The sequence below is a fragment of the Camelina sativa genome, chromosome 19, assembly GCF_030686135.1.
Source record: "Camelina sativa cultivar CO46 ecotype springtype chromosome 19, ASM3068613v1".
NCBI classification, from domain to species: domain Eukaryota; kingdom Viridiplantae; phylum Streptophyta; class Magnoliopsida; order Brassicales; family Brassicaceae; genus Camelina; species Camelina sativa.
The window spans coordinates 3,051,233-3,071,708 of NC_141898.1; the positions used below are offsets into that span (position 1 = coordinate 3,051,233).

Sequence of the window (20,476 nt, forward strand, 5' to 3'; positions counted from 1 at the left end):
ACTTTATCGTATAACAAGAAATATAAAAGATTTCACTAGCATTCCGTTTGGTTCACTTTTCCTAATATTTTACGGAATACTTAAAACAATAAATTACGCTTAGATCTGAGATTAGCGGTGTGGGTTTTTGGTAATTTACAAAAGTCTTGAAAATGCCTAAAACTACAGACAGGCTCCCATCAATTTCTACTACTACACTCGCAAAACTAAACACAAATCAAAATGTATGACAACCATAAACATATAAATAGCACTTCCAAAAGGCAAATCTAATGAGAGATTTTTAAAGGCCGGAATTGGGATTGTCTCCTGCGAGGATAAGAGAGATCTCCAGACCACGACTGAACGCTTGGTTAAACATCATACGTGTTTGGAAGGTTGACACAAAAGGGAACCAAGCACAGAGCGCAACGGGAAGAAATATGAGCATTCCCATCAATGCATCGTAGAGTCTTGCGAGGGAACGGATCGACTTCCACATTCCAATTCGCTTTATGACTGGCTTCCAAGCACACGCAATCTACAACAAGAGAGGATATGTCAGTAACCATTACAACTCTGCAAAGACGAGAAAGAAATGAAAGTATCTAAGGTGAGAAAGAAGAATTTCTTACAGAAAGTATTCCCCATCCTGTCGGTATGAAAGCCAATACGCAGGCAAATATGTCTACGACTGACAGGTCTGTGAGCACAATCGCTACGATTATGCCAGCTAGAGCCACCAATAAGGAAAGACCTTGTATAAACCTCAGTAAAAGCTGGAAATTGACAGAAATCTTCTGGCTGAAGGTAAAAACCTATTTCAATGTCCAAAGAAAACAAGGGAGATATCCCAGATCATGTAATGCAATTCAGTCAAAAGATTAAGGTTATTGGAAAACGAAGCATACTGATGTAATAAACCGACCTTGAAAAGTACTATACTCATTGCAAATGCAACCCATGACCAACCGTACACCTGCAGATAGATAAGTTATATTATTAACCAGCTGCGTTCATAGAAAAAGATCATAGAGCAACCCTTGTAAAATCATAAATGAGTTCTCCCACTCTTCAACTAGTCAACAAAGGGGAACACTAGCAAACTAAGATATGCAAAATCAAGTAGTCAATGAAGGGAAAAGCTATACCGCAAATGATGTGTCTGATCCTTGCAGCTCCAGTTTGTAGACAATACCATACTGGAAGATAAAGAATCGAAGACTTAAGATAGTCTCCATTATTCTCCCGCTCAAAGTCCGAATGTGAGACTGTTGACGCACAAATATAATTATTATATGCCAAATCAGGTCGATAAACTAGTTGACAGCCAAGTAAAAATCCCTGAAACATCTCTGAAAAGTGTACTGTTACAGCCTGAAGAGCATTAGTTCTTACCAGTTCTTCTTCCCACCAAGCTTCCCAGCTTTCAGCTCCTTTCACACCAATTCCACCTCTGTAAAAGAGCCAATTTGTCCATTCCTTGAAGTCCTCCACGACTCTGAAAGGAGAGAAGAAAATTGTTCAATGGGGGAACATGTTACTCAACAAGATATGTATAAGATAACACCACTTACTTCTGCCACTCGAATCCGGCAGGGTTGAACAGATACGGAGCAAACAGCCAAGAAACAGCCAAAAACCAGCTGCTAACAGTCAGAAGGATGTAGGAAACTGCACCAGCTTCATCATTGCCATATGCAAGGTAGACAACCAATAAGAGAATAACCTCCATCCTAGAGAAAAAAGGGAGCATATCAATGAATTTTCCATCTTTTACTAGGGCTAATACAGGTATACATTTAAAATATATATACATAAAGCTAAAGAGTATACGAGGAGATTACCCTTTGACAAAATGACTTCTGGAATAAAGACGGTAGTTTTCAGAAAATTTAATATGCTTGACAACGAAGCCTCTTCCAGTGGCTTGGTACTGTAAAAAAATACTGTTTATCACATTCCAGACGATATAGAGAGATTTAATAACGGAGAATGAGCATATACCCTTGCACCACCATGGAGAATTGTCCGTCCAAAATAATGGGTTCTTGTGCCAAGGGAAAATGTGAAGAAGACAGTACATAGCTGGAATTGCATTGTTATGAAACTCACAATGGCCTACACAATGGAAGATGGAGACAAATAAGTTCTATTGCAAAACACAAAGTATAAAATTAATTTTGACCAAATAACTATATGCCCGCATCAAGTAAGGATCTGCTTTCAGATAATCGAACAAAAGAATATGATAATTCAAAACACTAGAGCCTGTATCCAGAATACAGTGCTTAGCTGTAACTGACAATGCCTACACCACGAAAGATGGGTTACGAGATAAATTCCAAACTAGCAATAATACATTATAAGGAAAACATGTGGATGTGTGACCATAAAGCTACTTACAAGCCAATAAAACTATATTGTAGATGAACAAGCTAAGTCAGAACACTATGATATGAATAAATGGTGGAGAACCAGTACCTGGAGAAAACCCTGTTCCAAAATAAATCCCAAAACCATTGGCACAGCAGTGAAGACACCAATCTGAAACAGAAACTGAGCATTCAGGGCGGCGCTAAGTGCAGTATCGTCCAGAAGAATAGCTCTTTCACGAATAGTAGCTCCAACTCCAGAAAGCGCCTATAAAACTCAAACACAAGTAGGGTTACAAAGACCTTCACCCAGGATTAATATGCAAGAATAAGTCATACAATAATCATTTATGAAGATGGCACATGCATCGTAACCATGCTTACCAGATATGCCCTCCCATACAAGAAAATATACACAGTAAGGACCGTCAGCTGCAAAAGTCCATGTAAATGTTAATGCATCAATATGATATCCTGGAACTTATCAGTAACAGCTCCGGATACAAGGGACACAAATAAAATGGAAAACATAAATTAATAATACGAGACTTGTCGTAAACTTCTTTTTTAGAGTTGACTGCTAAGTATTTACAGGTGTCAACTTGAAAACTATGGTAGAAGAATGACATACCATTGTACAGAAATAGAAGCCCACAGTAGTGAAGTAGAATGACATCATTCTGAAGAAATCCAGGAGCTGTCCAAGTCTGTATACATCCCGACTAAGAACCTGTTCACCATTCCCACCAGCAACCTTTCCTTCAAAGAGGGCTATTTGATTGAGCCCAACATCTCGCCCTTTGCCCACCTGTAAGTAGAAATTAATGGATAGATATTTATCAATTTAATTGTAAAGAGTTAAATAGTACGGACCTGAATATATTCATGATGAGTAACATTCCCTTGACGTAGAGTTGAATTGAAACCTGAAAACCATATCATCATACGTTCAGAACTGTTCGGTGTTTTAAGACAGTAAAAAACGCATGAGTGATGAAATGTGAAATTCTGAATGTAAATGTCAATTATTGAATCGACTTTACCAGCAAAAATATCTTCACTAATATTGATGACCCGAGAGGCCTTGCTGATACCACCACGTGTAATATGAAAAACTCTGTCAAAGACATCTGGATGACCATAATGCATGCGGATCCTAGAATTCAGAAATAATCGAATAAGGATTCCATCCGAGTTTAAGTAATTCAAGGAAGATAAAACTAATTGGTAGTAGCTTACTTTAAGGGTTTCGCCAATACTCGTTGACCTAGAGTTACAAAGCTGGTTTCTTGATTGGACATGAAAGAGGCTAAGGAGGAGACACTGCATATTTGTGCACACACAATTATGTAAGGTACTGGTATAAAATAAGTAGGTAGATATATGAATGTCTGAGTCACACCTGCCAGTAAAGACATGTTCCCTAACTCCAAGAATAGTAGGTGGTCGAATTCCATGGTCCCGATCGAATTCCTCCAAAAGATTTCTCATCTTCAAGGCTTCTTCAAAATAATTATCCTAACAAATAAGGAAAAAAAAAATTAGAACATGATGCTAGATGTTGGGGATGCAATTAGCCCTCGTATAGAAACATAACAAAAGTCAAGCACGCATGTACACATGATAGAAGACTCAGGTACATTCACATGTGATGAGATGTCCAACTCCAAACTCAAATGTAACAGCATGTGCTTTTCAGTAAGGAACCATTCTCTACGTTAGCAATAGAAATTGAAGTCTTCCTACTCAAGATTTATGTGCTTCAGATGATACTGAAGTAAAATTCTACGTGGTGACGCCTTAGGTTTTCTAGTACGAAAAGAGGAAATCTAACTTCAAACTGTTATTCGTACTAATCTTTACAAAGCCTATGTATTTCTAATCTACTTGATTGAACTTCCACAGAAACTTAACTATAATGAACCCACACAATATCTCAAAAGAAAGCAGTTAAAACAAAAAGATGCCAAGAGAAGAAAGAAGAATTGCATATTAACCTGATTCATATCAATAGTTTGGATCGCATTTCCACGAGTAAATACAATGGCGTGATTTTGATTCTCAGGTTTGCCTTCACCAAGTTTTGGGTCCCCAGGCAACTTAATGGAGTAAATTTCCTGCATAAAGAAAGAACAAAGCGGCTATTCCATATGACAAATGAAAGACCAAAGAGGAAAAGGGGGAAGAAACACAAGTTCCTTTACAGTGCAATATACCCATTGATTAAAGCAAGTTCAAGTGTTTCAAACATTAAGGAAACAAGAGCACTAGTCTTGTGACTGGGTTGACAGATAATAACAGTTTACCTTATCCTTTCCACTGATGTCGGCCTTCACAAGTTTTGAATAATACTCCGTATGAGATTTACCCTCTTTTGGAGTATCAACAACATCGATATAAGCAATGCGAAGAGCTTCATTTCTACAATCGAATGAAAGAGATTACCTCAATAATACAATATATAAAGCAGAATGATAGCAGAAACACCAGACCTGAGATAGAAAACTACATCTCCTTAACCAAGAGAGGAACCCAGAAAAGTGTGTTCTTACCTTTGCATTAGCAATGCAATGTCAACAGCTTCAGGCTTTTGATCTTCTTTCTGTCTTCCATATATTTGGCATGTGACAACATATGTAAACTTTAGATCTGCTTGGGCCCTTGCTTCAGGAGATAACTCAAATCCTTCAGCATCTGTTGCGTCATTGCCAGAAAGTGCGGACTCCTCGTCTGTAATAGTGAGATAGCCTTAAGAAAAACTTGGCCAGAAAATGATAGTTATAGAAAGCTCTTAGCCTCTTACCTCTACCAGCCTTTCTTTCTAGATAAGACTGAAGCATGAGGGCTTTCCTATAATACATCATCCCCCGAACTGCAGGTATAATGCCAGATAACAAGTACAGAAAAACATTAATAATATATGCAAGGGAACAGCTGAAAAATAAGGTCCCTTTCTTGATAGAGATACCAAATATTATTTGCAATGTGAGATCATGAAATGAAGAGTGTATCCCCAAGAAAAGAGGTGTAGTGATTCGTTTACTTTACCTGTTCTAGCTAACGTTTGTCCACGGTAAGAGGCCCAAAATCGAAGTTCAAGAATATCTCGTTCATTATCTAGATCACCTTCTAACGCATTTTCATCCCGTCCTATGCGTGCAAGAAAATTTTTCCACTCATCTGCAACATATTAAATACCGATGAGAAACATTTTAGGCACCTATCTATAATGGTAACGCTATTAAGCACAGGAGCATAGAGAAGCAAGTCAAGTACTAAGAAAAAAAACGTTTAAGTAAGAAACATAACAAGCTTGACAAGTCACTAAGCTTTTAAAGGAACTCACAAGGCTGATATACCTGGATATATTTTCTGTAGGTAAAACAAGATTGATATTCCATCCTCATTTCTCTTGGTGAGTTCAGCCATGCTGTATAGCACAACCTCGGAATAGTATGGAGTGAAGACACTGACAAAAAGTACGAAAGAAGATAGTAAGGTTGTGAAGAGCTTGCTGGGATAATATGTCAAACGTATGGATAACGAAATACCTGAAGGATAACATCTTGCGGACAGACTTGGGTGGTGGCACATCCATGAAAAGAGAATTGGTGAAGAATTGCAATCTACGTCTGGCCTCAAGATTTCTAGGAACATGTGCTGCAGAATCTTTGATAGTAAATAGAGAATACAGTCTTTTGACGAGAGCTTTCTGCAAATCAAAGACAATTATCAGACTGACAAAAAATTAACTGAGTGCACTAATAGGCTTGACAGCAAGAATGATCATCATACCATCTCAGGGTCTTTAGGCCATTTCAATTTTGTAAAAAGCCGACCTTCATTCCAGGCTTGAGTTAACATGTTCCATGTCTCATAGTGACCCCTACACAGAGCAACATAATTTTGAAAACATATCAAATAAGGAAAAGAAAAGAACGACTGGATTGTTGCATAAAACAAAGCCAAATCATCAACTGTGTATGCACCTCATATTAAAAGTTAATATGTCAAGCCGCATAACATCATAGAGATCTTGAAGTGCTTTGATGGCCCCTTTTGCATGCTCTTCTGTTTCATTTTCTTTCTGTCCATGCAATTGAGTACAATTTAAATTCAAATATATAAAACTATGGCATCCTTCTCCCACTAATAGGTAAAGACGCCTATAATTCGCAATAATCTTACTTTCAGCATCATAAAAATTACTACTTTTATAATTAAGAGCCACTAAATAAAGGCATTTCTGACGGAGAAATAAATAGCAGTGGCAATGCGAATACCAGGATTCCCAAGAGCGCAGTCACTCTTGTGATAACCAGGGAGAGTTTGTTCAACTGAAAATCATGATGTATATTTCTCTCCTTTAAGCTGGCCTGGATATCTTCATAGATTCTCTCCACCCTACAAAATTCACAACAAATATCATCACTCTGTCCATCCAGCAACAATCGTTGCAAGTCATTTTAGGGCCCAAAAATTAATACCACATCCTCCCTTCGGCTTCCAGAGTTTCTGTTAGGACAAGTTTGAGAGTGTAGTAGACTTCCTCAACAGCATACTTCATATAGTCATCCCTTTCAATCCTCTCCACAATCTCCTCTTGTGAATTACTCTCAGCAGCAATCTCTTTGGCCAATAATATCTACAGATTATCAGATAATAGTAGTCACTAGCACGTCCTCATATGGATTTTGTAAGCAATGAGGCTAGCCAAATAACACAATAAAACGTCGAATTTAATACAGAAGCAGGTAACGTATCAAACTCACCTTGCTGGAAAGAAGAAAAAGTGGCCACTGAACCAACTGGAGCTTACCAGAATTCTTGGGCATCAGGAGCAACTCCATCTCACTGAAAACGATTCCAGATGAGGGAAAAGAGTAGAAACGAAAATACATAATAGCAGAAGCTCAGAGAATTACGCACACAGCATAATTACTGTAAAACATAAAGCACTTACAAATCAGTGACGTAATCTTCCTCTCGTAGACTTTTAATTATTTGGTTCCAAAATGGAGCAAAGTGTGCTGCATCTACTTTGTTCTTATCCACAGCCTTTGATTCGATAATCACATGCAATATGAACAACAATAGTGAGAAGAAAACTAACATGACTCGGCGGGGACAAAATTTTCATGTACACTAATTAGTGATTCATATAATGTAAAACAAGCCAACAGCTACAGAAAAGAGAAGAGGGGAAAAACATCACTACCTGATGAGAAGGATTAGACGTCCTGCACATGATTTTGAATTAGGTAGGCGAAAGAATATGAAAACAAGAAGATGTTAATATTTAACAAAGATAAATATTCTTAGGTAGCAGATGAAAAGGAACCTCACCGATTGGTAAGAGGAACATGAAGAGCCCTCATAAAGGCCCCAGGAAACTCCTCAAAGAGTTTGTGAATTGCTTCCAAAGATCTTATCTGTGAAAATTGCAAGGAATCATAAGAAACGTAAGGACCTAACCTCTTACAAACAGTGTTCCAACAGTTTTAAATACCTAAACATTGACATTTGTAAGACAAAGAGGAGTGTAACCACACTTACCTCTCCCAAACGATCTCTTGCACCAAGCAAGAACCCCAAAAAAGCAGAGGCAATGGTGTAGAATATGTGGATGTCTAAAAGGTATATCTGCGTTAGACGAAAGACAAAGTTACAATACCAAGAGGGAATACTTAACTGCGAACCCCCAGCAGCAACATTCATCCTAATCGCAATAAATTTCACCAAAATTGGTGTAATAGTTGTAAACAGTATCCTCCTAAAACTGAAGGGATTCTCCATAGACAACAACTTGATTCAGTGATTGCAGACAAAAACTAAAACAACAAAAGTGCCAACCCTCATGTAAAGTCCATTGAACTTACAGCCACCACGGGAGCCCATAAACTGGCAACAGTCAAAGCATTGTAGTTTTCTGCATCCAGGTAAAAAAAAATATCAGAGTGAGAATCTTAGAACACCAAAAAAAGTTTCAAGGAAAATGATTTATTCAAGACTATCAGAACACTTATTCACACAAAACCCAATAGTAAAGCTAATAACATCCCTAGTTGGACCTTGCTGATATTTTTTGTGTTCAGTTTTGATATCCTATGCCGCAAACAAGCATAGGTGTACGATTCCAGAAAGGACTAACATAATACACCACAATCACAGTCCATTAAGCATTGTTCTTGAAAAACGCCAGGTCTATGGTCAATTTAAACTACAAATTCCGTACTTACTTCTTGATACAAAATCATGCCAGGAGTACGGAATATTGTTCTGCTTTACTATAATCCTTGTGGGGCCAACGAGCGGCTCAATCTGCAAATTCATCAGCATGAGAAAAATAAGTAATCCGAGTCGCACTTTAACTGCCAGACAAAGCATATTGCCATGTTTATCGAACAATTACTTCAGGATGTGACTACAAGAGATCACAATAAAGAGTAATATCCGTAAATTGTCAGATGAATATGATTCTTTCAGTTAAAAAAATATATTTGATGCCTGCATGCAGAAATTTACGTCCAACTCTAAGAGTACACAGGAGAATTTGAGCTAGAATCTATACTGAATATAAAAGAAGATTCTTGATTAACACAGAGAAGAAACACTACATATGGTAGTATTTTATCCGTGTAACATACATAAACAAAATCACAATCTTCAGTTCTACTGTCAACATGTTACAATTTTAAAGCTAGAAATACCAACCTGAAGAAAGTACGCAAATGAAAACTTTGCAGATAGAACGACAAGCCAAAATAGCAAGTACCTGTGTTGTATGATGGGGTCAGTTAGTTCTTTACAAATTAAAAAAAAAAAACATAAATACCATATGAAAAGAAGTATGTTGGTATCATTTAAACAAATATATCTGCTGCTTTTCCCACACCAGTACCAAAAATACAGTTTAACAATCATTAAAGATTATTGGAATAGATTATCTTAGAAATCTAAAGAAAACAGATAACTAAAAATAAGTAAATGAAAATAGGTGAAGAAACTACTTTATAAAATCAGATGTCCTTTCATACATGCCACGGCCAACATAATGTCTCTCCTGAAAGAAACAAGTAAGCATCAGAGATTAGAAGATATTTAGAAATTTCAAGTTTTACAAACGAAAGAGAAACATGAGGTTCAAACCTGGCGCATCCACTTAAAGAATCGAATCACAGGCCACCGGTCACATTTATTAGCAATGTTGTGACAAGTTGGGAAACGCATCAGGATGCTAAAAAAGAACTGAACACCACCATAGATGGCTATGACGATCACATAAATCTTAAATATCGCTGAGTCAATATTTGGTTCTTTAAGTGCTCTCCTGGACACACAAAAAAAGTATCAAACAAAAGAATGCAAAAGTTACGCCAAAAATAAAGGAACATAGCACACAGAAAATGAGAGCTGAAGAAGGTAAAAGAAAAGAATATTAACATACACATAGAGGAAAGATATGAAGATGGAAGCAGCGCCAAACCAAATGAAACGAAGAAAAATGCGAGAAACAGCCAGACGTCTTGTTGTGGAATAGGCACCATACATCATGATAACATCCAGAACACCTATTAACATTAAACGTATGTTTATTCTTCACTACTTCATAACAATAAATGAAGATAAAGTAAAGTAAAATGAGTTCAAGACTGACTCTCAGAAAACTTCATAACTACGAAAGTTGGACCCAGGCTGAGGATTTCACGTAAAGTCTTGCTGGAAGTAAGGTCATCTTTATTGAACGCAATAATGGCTAATGCCTGTAACGAATGTTGTCAGAGTATTAGTAGGAGAACCTTTTTTCGATAAGATATAAGTAATAATACCAAAAAGATATCAAGAACAGGTTAAACCATTTGTCTTGAGCAGATAACACAAGTTCACAACTATAAAACAACAGTCCCAGAAAAAAGCAGGCTACCAAGGATAGGCGTTGACTATAAATTCTTCTGAGGAATATCGACAGAGAGCATAACAAGTAAACGGAACCCTGAGACGGGCTTACAAACCTGAAACATCATAGCAAGGAATATCCATAACCGATGGAAACTGTGATAGAGATGCAAAAATGTCCTGTGCTCAACAAAGGAAGTTTTTCCTCGATGTTTTGCCCTGCCGGTTTTAAGCTCATACTGCAAGGATAAAACCAGTATATTCAACATCAGATACACCTATGGGAAAAAAGAGGAAGCTGTATCTAGATTTTAAACTATAAAGATAAGGACCTAACATCAAATTCTCTAAATAAAATCAAATAAAAAACCGGGAACCTACTTAGCGTCAAGGAAAGTAAATGAGTACTACAGCGAGACCATACGTCATCTAACTTCAATACAACTTTTAAACATGCTCTAGGAGCTGACTTATAGACATTTTCAAATTGCCATCTCAAAGGTAAACGAATGGCTACATGCATTAAAGAAGCAACAAAACCAATATGAAAACAAAATCTTTATTAAAATATACAAGGGGCATTGCAGACCTTTTTTCTCGGGATAGGTTTCTGAAAAAAAGATGAACTGGTACGCCACGGCCAACCAAGCTCAAAGGAGTGAAGCGACCTTGAAAATAAAAATTGTAAGCAACCCAGCAGAGGCAATGAAAATTCACCCAAAAGACAAAGATATTAGGTATTTACCAAAAATATTCATTGAAATCATCATAGTTTCTCCAAGCTGAATGAGGTGCTCGGCCATTGTCATTGTTAAAAGCTTCCTGCACATACACCATTAGATAACAGTACAAGTCTATGCATGATTATTACATCAAAATCAAAAACACAATTTACAAAATGAATATTTATAGATAAGAAAGCACGATAAAAACAGCATTCTGTTTTGAGATACGATATTGGAATAAAATACCACCAACCAACAAAGATTATATCAACAAATATACAGAATATGAAACGTATGTCAACATTTTGAATTGTGAATGCAGCGAAACCCATAAAGAAATACCAAATGGCAAATAAATAAAATTGCCCGTTGGCACAACAAATTTATTGACCAAGAGATCCATGCCTATCCAATCAACTAATTCAATCATTAGTCTGCATACTACTGTTTACTAACGGAGATGATTAGGCAAAGTCTTTCCATCTATGAAAAGCAAAAATGTTCTCGCGCTACAGTCCACGGTTTACGTTTGTCTATTACGAAGCAGCAAAGTATCATCACGGAAGATACTTCTTATATAACATGAAGAGAGCAGAGAGAGGGAAAATCCGATGAAGTCTAGGGTGAAAGAATCTTCCAGAAAACATACCGCTGAAACCACTCCATATAGCGGAGCAATGACATGATCAAGGAATGATACACCATCATCAGAGCCATGACTTTCGGCTGGCATACAACTCTCAGCTGGGCGAGCAACCTGCTGGCGCAAGATCTCATCCATTTCTCTAACCATCTGTAGAAAATAATCGGCATGAGCACAAAGGACAAACGAACAACATTTAGTGACAAAAATGAAACAGTAGCAAGTCAGAGCGGTAGGTAGTTAGGAGATTTCATTCATCTTAAAACAGCAATGAAGGGACACTAGAAACCCATTAACATAAGGAGAAAATAAGCAGTCAGCATAAACTCACATGGTGAAATATGTAGCACAAACATTCTGGAAGAAACCGTATGTTGGCAGCTTCTCCCCAAATCAGGAAGTACAAAGAGAGGAACAGCAGTTTCTTCTCTCCACTGATGGCTTCTAAACTGCATCTTACAAAATGTTTGCAATGAGTATGCAAGAGTGGTAATCTGGTAGCAGGGAAAATAGAGAAGGGAGAGAGGATAATTTACTTGCTCCAAGCAGGTTGAATACAGAGGTAATCACACCACTTAATGTAGTTTTCCAAGGACTTCAAGAACACCTTATGCACTGCAGCGTCATCCAGTTTCTGAGCACAAGAGAACAAAAAATTTCACCAGATCTTAAAATTCAACTCATTGCCTTCTAAATAAAGAGGCAGACAAGCTTGGAACATGTGCAGTGCACAATTACCACGCATAAAGTTTCTAGAATGAACACAAAAATAATTGATATTAAGTTTCATAAACTTGAAGTTTTTGCTATAGTCATAAACCCAAGATCACAAATGATAACGTCGTATCCACAAGCTTTTTCAGCAAATAATCATATGAAATTGAAATAACTTTGGGACTTACGGGTTCTGTTTCTTCAGGAATATTAAGACGGGATTGCTCATTAGCCAGAAGAAGAACTATATGTTCACGCTGATTCGAGACACTGTCTTTCTGAGGTCATAAAAATTGATATATTAGAAAATGAAAAACCAAAGAAAAGAGAAAAAGCCTTCATGTGCGCTATGAAGCTGGATAAGCTCTTTTCGGATATACAAACCTGAAACCCAAATATATAGTGGAGAAAATCAAGCATATCAGCATTCCTTGTGGCGGGAATGGGGAAATCTGCAGGCAATTTTGGCAAGCCTGGAAAATACTTCAATGCTGCAACTGCCGCTTGAACCTGCTCACATTTTTTTGTCATCAAGCAAGACAAGCTACATAACATGCATGAAAGTACAGTATAGAAAATAACTCACCTCAGGGAAAGCCGTAGTGGCATTTGTAGTGACAGGAGCATCAAGAGGAATAATGTTATAAGCAATTGTGTCTTCACTCATAGCAGCATCTGAGTCAATAACATGCTTAAGCTGTAGAGGTACAAAACAAGTATTTGTAAGTTGAATAGGAATGTAATTGCATCGACTTGTTTTGGAGTTACATTCTCATCCTCACAAATCCCCTATTCAGGTCAACAAATGTAAGAATGAAATGAGAGGTGTTCAAAGAAATCTACACCACCTCTTCAGGAATCTCTTTTGCCAATTGCTCCAACACACTTCCCAGAACTTTAAGGGTGGCAAAAACTCTTTTCCTTTTTACTGTTTTCCGCTCCAGCCTGAAAGCCAATATGAAACCGTAAGGACAGCAATTAAGATGTCTGAGTTAAGTTTGGCGTTCAGCAACCATAGTAAAAACATAAAATTGAACGATTATGATTTATGTACATACTCGTCAGTGAAAGCCCCCGACTCACGAAGCTGCTTTTCCTCCTCCTTCAGCTTGTCAACATTGTTCTTTTGTCTGTACAACCTGTAGAATTCTTGTAGTCGGAGAATATCCTGACTTCTGTCTATGGTCCCAACCTCTCTTTTTGCTAATTTTTGCTACAATCAATCAAGAGAGTACAAAGCATTTAGATGAAAAAACCATCGGTTAATCACATTAAGAAAATCCAACGAAGTCGATATCATAATATACAAGCAATGCATTCAAGTCCAAAAAAAACAGAAAAGTCCAAATTATCTACCGCACATTGATCATCTAATACAAGCTGACAATGACACTACAAACATATTTAGTGAACTGTAGAGAAGAGAAACATACCTTAATAACTGACATCAATCCAGTTTTGAATTGTAGAACACCTCTGCCCTCGCTATTAGGATCAAGATTTTGTGCAAGTGAGTAACCATGCTCACACACTGCAGTAAAACAATTGTCAAGAAGATCAAAACACTGACATAGCACAGAGGAAAGAAAAAGCTAAACCCTCTCAGGGAAAATAAAAGAAACTTACAGATCCTAGCAATGTTGGGATCCTCATCCTGGATCTCATCTGCAGCTCTCAGGATTGCATCTATGTCTCTATTGTTTGCGAGTGACGAAGGGACATAGTTAACAATACTTCCCTGTTGAGCACCGGCAACTCCTCCTACTCTGTCTCTTTGTAACGCGGCATTTACTAGCTTCTCCCACAATTCCTCAGCTCGTGACATTTTCTACAAACCAAAAAAAAAAATCAGATAACTCAGCAGCTTACACACTAACGGAAAACCCTACAAGTGCAAACATAAACATGTAGAAATCGAGGGATACACACAAAATTCTAACCAACGAAACAAAAAAAAACAAAAAAAATAGAGAAAATTTTAGGGATCCTGAATCTGAGCTTGTCGCGTCGCAGCTTCATAAGATTAAAACTAGTAAACAACAAAGAAAAGGGATAAAACCCACACACACACAAAAAAATCAAACGGAGGATTTACCTAATCAGATGACTGAAACCCTAGATATGGAGTCCAACCAGGATTGAATCACTCATAGAGAAGAAACGGAGAGAATTAGCGAAGAAACTAGCGCTTTTCTGTGTTTCAAAACTTTTTCAATTTGAGGGATTTTTTTTTAGTTTTTAATCTTAATAAGAAGACCATTACATTACAGTAAAGGAATCGATGTTTATTTAAAAAAAAAAGCGAACCGCGTGTTGAAAAATAAAAGGAAATAAACTTAACCGCGTTTTCAGTGAAAAATTGAACCGCAAAGTCTTTCGAATTGTCGGATTAAACCGGTTCAATCGCATTGGATTGTTAATTTGACAATAAAACCGGTTAATCCTGATTCTCGACCCGACCCGACCTATTTCACTTGATTGGGATTGTTAATTTTGCCCAAATTCTCTCTCAAACGCAGTAAGCCAAAGGCGTCGTGTGCAAAATCCGCAGTTTTTGTTTTTCCTTTTTTCACATTAATGGATTGTTTCTGTTGAAGAGCTCCTCTATTTTCTCTGTGATTTTCTGGGTTGAGATTCGCATCTCTAACCTTCGGAGCTGCTTAATAGTCTACAAGACATTTCTCGTCTTTTTGGGTTTTCCTGATTTAGGGTTAGGACAATTTTCAATCCAAGGAAGATAAAAAAGATGTATGCTGATAAATTGGAGGCCGAGTCTGGTGCCAGGAAGGTGGTTAAGGATCGTATCAATGGTGGTTCTTCTGGCGACATCTCTACTCGCCTCCGACAAGTCACTGGCAAAAGGTTCTAATTTCTCTCCTCCTCATAAATTTTTGTCGAGATTTAGCTTGCTTTCCCCGACGATTCTTTAGTGTGTTTAGCTGGTACTTGGTGTAGAGATATAGCTACATTATAATCTTCCTTTTAGCAGCCCAATCTTGATTCTTGTGTTTGTTCTATGAATTAGAGTATGGGTTCCGCTCATTTGGTTAGGTTGGTAGGACTTCCTCTGATTCTATGATTTTAGCATTTTTTAATTGTTAGTTTCAAACAACTTCACTGATTTTTCAATGGAATCAGCTTTATGAGATACTCTATTTTGAGTCCCTACCTGCATAGATGTTATTCATCTAAATATTATTATTGTGTTTCGTGATTGTTTTTGGTACTTGATTTTTGGTGATTTTATAAGGGTTCTAAGGCTATTGATTGAATCTTTGTGTGATGAAATTTGTTTGCTTTTGCCTTGGAGGATGGTTTATATTCAGCTCGTTCTTTAGTCTTCATTGTTAATTACATATCAGTTTAATCACACGTTTCTCCTTCCTCATGCTTTCAGGCAAAGGCAGGACGACAAATGGGAGCATGATCTTTTCAGTAGTGACAAACCTCAACTTTCAAGTATGTTTTTTCCTCTCTCACCTGTTTTTTTCCAGTTGAATATTTAAGTATGAAAAAAATATTTCTTTATGGTTGTTGATTCTCTGTCTGATGGCTTATTAAGCTCGCAGAGTTGATCCTAGAGATCTTCGTTTGAAGCTCCAAAAGAGACAGCATGGGTCTCAAAGTGGGCGAGAAGCCGGTTCAGGCGTGCGGGATTTACGGGAAAAGCTCTCTGGGACAATGAATCAACCAAAAAACATTGACCCGCCAAAATCTAAAGTGGAGGCTTCTAGACCAAGCATGAAGAGCGTAGCGACTGAAACAGAGACTAGAAAAACTTCCAATCAAGCTACCAGGAAGAAATCACAGCAGGCAATATGATTCACTTTTCTTCAACTATATTTTTCCATCACTACTTTTTTCCTTGGGAGAAACCATTCTTCTGACCGGTGCGAACATATAGTTAGATAAAATAGCTTATGATGCCTCTTCCCTTGTATACATGCCGCTCTTAGCTTGTCTTCTTTTGTTTCAGGCTGATGCATCGGTTGATAGCTTTCTGGAATCATTGGGTCTCGAGAAATATTCAACTGCTTTTCAAGTGGAAGAAGTATGCAATGTCTTCTATTAAGCTGCTGATATTTATGTCTATGTTATTGATAACACATATATAACGTTCTTATCCTTTTTTGGTATTTCACAGGTTGATATGGATGCTCTCATGCATATGACAGATGATGACCTCAAGGCTATGCTCATACCAATGGTAAGCTTCATGTTCAGCTGCCACACAACATTTACTATCACACACAACACATCATATACTATCTTACAAATTTTGAATGAACAACATTTTCTCAGTCTGTTTGATCTGTAACACTCTCAATTTCTTACTGAGGAAGTTTTTACGCTCTCTTTTCACAAGCTGTGTTTTCATTGTAGGGTCCGAGGAAGAAGATACTTCTTGCTTTGGGATCTAAACGCTAAGAGCTTAGTGACTTCTACATGATGGTTTGAAGCTCAGCTGAATGGTCTCCTGGAGTTGTTAAATTAAGAATTGTGAGAAGTGATTCCGGATTTGGCTCTCTTTTTCTTGATTGTATTTTGCCCTTTTTAAGAGCTTAGAATTTTCGGTTAGACATCTGTAATCTTAAACATGGTGAAACATACACTGTTTGATTGCACCACTTTTGATGTTAGAGAAGCCTCAAGATAAACTCAATGACAAAGGCCTCGAGATAAACACAATGGCAAAAATTCAAAGGAAATCTAGAGTTCGCTTCTCAATGCAATGTATTGTTATCATAATTTGTATTCAAGCATAAAAAAACTTTAAGTTACAGGGAATATGTAGTAAGCTAAAGGATCCTATGCTGTCTTCTTTCTGGTTAGCCATGTCAAGTACTTTGCCTTCTCTTGTCTGTATCTCTTCCATTCTCGGTTTACTGCAAGGACAATGTGTGCTACCACGGGCAGGAAGAATGGCTATCCAAGAAAGCATATTCACATGAGACTGAAAGAAACAATAAGAGCTAATAACAGTAGTAGAGACAAGGAAGCTTACCGAGTACACTGCAAAGCAATGTTCATAAGAGAAGTAGCTGACGGACATGATAGATGGATGGAAGAAGACATTCTCGGCTAGGGACCTTGCTTCTCTCGATGAACCTTTACGGCACACAAAACCGCAATTTCTTGTTAGATTCACAAACACTAAGGTCGAACAAATATGATTTTGAGTATAGGTCAAGTGTAACATACTGGCTGAAGAACTATATCCTCCCAAAGAAGCATTAGACTGAGCCAACTTTGCTGCTTTCAGAGAATATTTCACCTGGTTTGGGGGGGCACAATGGAATGATCAGAACAGAAAAAGGGTTCTAGAAAAGGGTTCTATTTAAGAAACATACTTGTTCTCCAATTTCATCCTTGATAATCATCCTAGGAAGTGATCGAACCTGAGTGCCAAGTGATTAGAATTAGAAAAAATTGAAATGGAAACACCACGACACGATGCAGCGGAGCGTGCTATAACTAGGCATGTGGAGTTAATAACACACCAATCTAGAGAGAGAACCGAGAGTTGTTGAACAAGAATGGAGATTGAAGCATGTGTGCTTCCGTGACAAGACATCCAATTCCCTGCAACGATACAGCAGTAAAGACAACACCCATCAATTTTCCTCATTAGCATCCAGTGCTTTACTTTTAAACCTTGTCGATCCATAAGCTCGCATCAATTTTAGGTTTATGAATTCTTACCACTCTGTGAAGCCTCTTTCACTAGGCAAAATCTTGTAAGTGCCTAATCCACTGGTATAAATGGCTTCAGACTTAAAGCCAAATAGTTGTCGGAATTGTCCCAAGAAAATTTCAACAATCTGCTCGAGCTCCTGTTTCAAAAAAGTGCAAAAACCAATGATGATACTTCAGTGATCCTCCAATGCTCTGCAAATACTCGATGAAAAGTAACTATGAAATCTGAAAAGTGAGTATGAAAGTACCAACCAATATATAACTGGTATAAACTATAAAGCATATTATGACTATGAAAAGTGAACCGAACCTGAGGCGATATCGTGTTCCTACTAGGGCTTTCAGAGTCCTTATCACAATTTTCCGGGTTCCACACAATAACGCCGCCCCACATCTATAGAACAAATTGATAAGATGCCATTGTTTTCACAAAGAACGTCTACCAACAGATTAGGAGAAGGAAAGAAAATGTTGATGTGTGGATACTAACCGGCGATATGAAGCCATTTGTTTTAGATATCTCCCCATTTGGCAACTGTAGAAGAAGAGGGCACTCTTTTCCAGATGGGATATATCTGACAATATGAGGAAAGATCATAGAGTTGAGATATTTCTGTGCAAAAATTTCTGCTCACTTATCAGGAAACAGTATAGTATTGTCACAGTAGTATGCAGCATAATAAGCAAGGATGGGCAGAGTAAAATAATATACACCACAAACTGCAGTATTTTGGACCGTCCACTGGCTCCAGCAGAAGTATCCAAGTGCCATTCGTTCGAGTTCACCTGGCGGAATCATTTAAGATGATCTTTTAAACAATCACTTAAATTAGTCATAGAAATTGTGGAAAAGAGTACGTACAAAAAAGGGAAGATCACTGGTCCTAAAGATGTAGCCCTGAAGTTTTTCATCCCAAGCTGAAAACGAAGACTTCGGTGTATGATACAAAACCTAAAGACAAGACAAAGACATTAAACACTAGCTCGGGAGAATAGCAAAGGTGCCAAATATTTGGGTCTCGTGGTAAATGCTACCTGACTTTCGACACTTATATTAGCTATAGGAGCTAAGGCCTTAGTCACCGGAGCCAACAATGCGTCGTCTATCCTCTGAAAGTCCCTGTCAACATAATGCACAAACAACGCAAAAGAAACAGTAAACATTAAACGCTAAGGCTGAACCAAATGTTATAATGGCAGTGCAAACTTTTCGAAATATGCTTCAGGTGTATATACAAATCCAAAAAAAAAATGGTGAGACGGCATAACTCTTGGATCATTACCAATCATAGACCCAATCACGTGGATTGGAATTTAATAGACTGAAAGAAAGAACAATCTTCCCATCTGATCCCACAGGCATAAACTCCCCATGGATTGACTCTTCATCTCTTCCACCATTCATAAACACCTTAACGAAAATCTCAGAAACTCCAGCAACAATGTCACCATATCTCTCTTCTAATCCACTCCCCACAACCCACGCATGCCTTCGCTTTCCCACCACAGCCTTTAATACCTCATCTTCACCATTGGCATTCTCTTTATTCACCACAACAACACTGTACGTTTTCCCACTGTTCTCAGAACAGCCACTGAACACATCATTCAGAGACTCATCCACTGTATCATCCAAACCAACACCAAACTCATTTCTTGTGATCACTCCACAACGATAAGAGCACGTGGAAGGATTGTGAGCAAGTGTTTCTGAGCACTGATCAGCTGGGTTTTGAACGGTGACAGAGAGGGAGAAATTGCAAGAACCACATTGTGTACTTTGATGGGTCAACTGATTTATACCATCTTGTATCTGAGATCTTAAGTTATCCGGATCCGTAGATTCAAAACCGACGAATACGGCGTGGAAATTGCAAGGGAATCGCAAAGGCGTCGACTCAATTTGATCGGAGAGCGAGTCTATATCGTGGAACGGTAACGGAGAGCGATATATTTCAACTGACTTCCAAAGAAAAGGTACACCTGAAACCTCCGAAATTGGGAAAGAGGTAAAGCAAAAGGAAGCAAGAGATCTAATAATAGTCGGAGCTTAAGGGATGATGAAGAAGACCAAAACTAATACCTAAAAGGAAAGAAAAAAGCACAGAGGTGGTGATGAAGAGACGCTTCAATCCAGGTTTTGTGGAACGCATAGTCTTCGGGTCAAACTCCGGCGTGATCCCCGAAGTGTCAGTCGTCGGATTCAGACGATCGGAGGTTTCTTCCATCGGCTTCCCCAGGGTTGAAGATACCACAACTTGCTCTACTACTCTCGCGTCGATTTTGTTAGTTCAAAGTATTTGAGAGTCTTATATATCTTAGTTAGGAACAATTGTTCAATAGCCGTCTTAGCTCAGTGGTAGAGCGCGTGGCTTTTAACCACGTGGCCGTGGGTTCGATCCCCACAGACGGCGTTATAATTTCGTTTTTTTTTTTTTTTTGCTCCT

General features: G+C 38.0%; 3 protein-coding genes and 1 non-coding gene across 6 annotated transcripts; 2 read left to right on the forward strand and 2 right to left on the reverse strand.

The window, feature by feature from the left end:
* Window positions 1–80: 80 nt before the first annotated feature.
* On the reverse strand, window positions 81–14,600 carry LOC104764426 (callose synthase 9). 2 transcript variants are annotated; one of them, XM_010487956.3, is made up of 52 exons: window positions 14,428–14,595; window positions 13,959–14,160; window positions 13,766–13,863; window positions 13,391–13,545; window positions 13,181–13,277; window positions 12,919–13,029; window positions 12,717–12,842; window positions 12,521–12,610; window positions 12,155–12,252; window positions 11,950–12,067; window positions 11,625–11,768; window positions 10,996–11,072; window positions 10,840–10,918; window positions 10,367–10,489; window positions 10,012–10,117; window positions 9,802–9,925; window positions 9,504–9,684; window positions 9,365–9,417; window positions 9,069–9,129; window positions 8,594–8,675; window positions 8,234–8,283; window positions 7,911–7,997; window positions 7,701–7,786; window positions 7,573–7,594; window positions 7,318–7,412; window positions 7,127–7,208; window positions 6,842–6,999; window positions 6,638–6,758; window positions 6,344–6,441; window positions 6,150–6,240; window positions 5,906–6,066; window positions 5,714–5,823; window positions 5,403–5,534; window positions 5,158–5,226; window positions 4,907–5,084; window positions 4,661–4,775; window positions 4,352–4,471; window positions 3,757–3,872; window positions 3,594–3,677; window positions 3,398–3,510; window positions 3,228–3,280; window positions 2,986–3,162; window positions 2,739–2,786; window positions 2,464–2,622; window positions 1,987–2,100; window positions 1,827–1,915; window positions 1,557–1,715; window positions 1,378–1,480; window positions 1,131–1,250; window positions 908–958; window positions 615–797; window positions 81–520 (listed from the first exon to the last, which is right to left on the reverse strand). In XM_010487956.3, the coding sequence occupies exons 2-52, from the start codon at window positions 14,155–14,157 to the stop codon at window positions 284–286; spliced, it is 5,703 nt and encodes a 1,900-aa protein (XP_010486258.2). In that variant the 5' UTR covers window positions 14,158–14,160; window positions 14,428–14,595; the 3' UTR covers window positions 81–283. The 2 variants fall into 2 exon arrangements, with proteins under 2 accessions (XP_010486258.2, XP_087358216.1); XM_087502090.1 differs by lacking the exon at window positions 7,573–7,594 and having other exon boundaries at window positions 7,682–7,786; window positions 14,428–14,600.
* A 189-nt stretch (window positions 14,601–14,789) lies between these two features.
* LOC104764428 (uncharacterized) lies at window positions 14,790–17,016 on the forward strand. The gene is made up of 6 exons (XM_010487959.2): window positions 14,790–15,194; window positions 15,730–15,791; window positions 15,895–16,145; window positions 16,309–16,383; window positions 16,477–16,539; window positions 16,716–17,016. The coding sequence occupies exons 1-6, from the start codon at window positions 15,079–15,081 to the stop codon at window positions 16,758–16,760; spliced, it is 612 nt and encodes a 203-aa protein (XP_010486261.1). The 5' UTR covers window positions 14,790–15,078; the 3' UTR covers window positions 16,761–17,016.
* A 14-nt stretch (window positions 17,017–17,030) lies between these two features.
* Window positions 17,031–20,316, reverse strand: LOC104764427 (uncharacterized). 2 transcript variants are annotated; one of them, XM_010487957.3, is made up of 13 exons: window positions 20,113–20,316; window positions 19,313–20,012; window positions 19,065–19,149; window positions 18,892–18,981; window positions 18,742–18,815; window positions 18,520–18,604; window positions 18,340–18,423; window positions 18,036–18,166; window positions 17,834–17,915; window positions 17,684–17,731; window positions 17,535–17,607; window positions 17,338–17,441; window positions 17,031–17,258 (listed from the first exon to the last, which is right to left on the reverse strand). In XM_010487957.3, exons 1-13 carry the CDS (start codon window positions 20,255–20,257, stop codon window positions 17,142–17,144), a joined length of 1,818 nt encoding a protein of 605 aa, XP_010486259.1. In that variant the 5' UTR covers window positions 20,258–20,316; the 3' UTR covers window positions 17,031–17,141. The 2 variants fall into 2 exon arrangements, 1 of the variants encoding a protein (XP_010486259.1); XR_015591127.1 differs by lacking the exon at window positions 17,684–17,731 and having other exon boundaries at window positions 17,732–17,915; window positions 20,113–20,297.
* Window positions 20,317–20,371: 55 nt separating this feature from the next.
* Window positions 20,372–20,443, forward strand: TRNAK-UUU (transfer RNA lysine (anticodon UUU)). Its single transcript has one exon. It is a non-coding gene; the product is annotated as a tRNA-Lys (tRNA).
* Window positions 20,444–20,476: the final 33 nt, after the last annotated feature.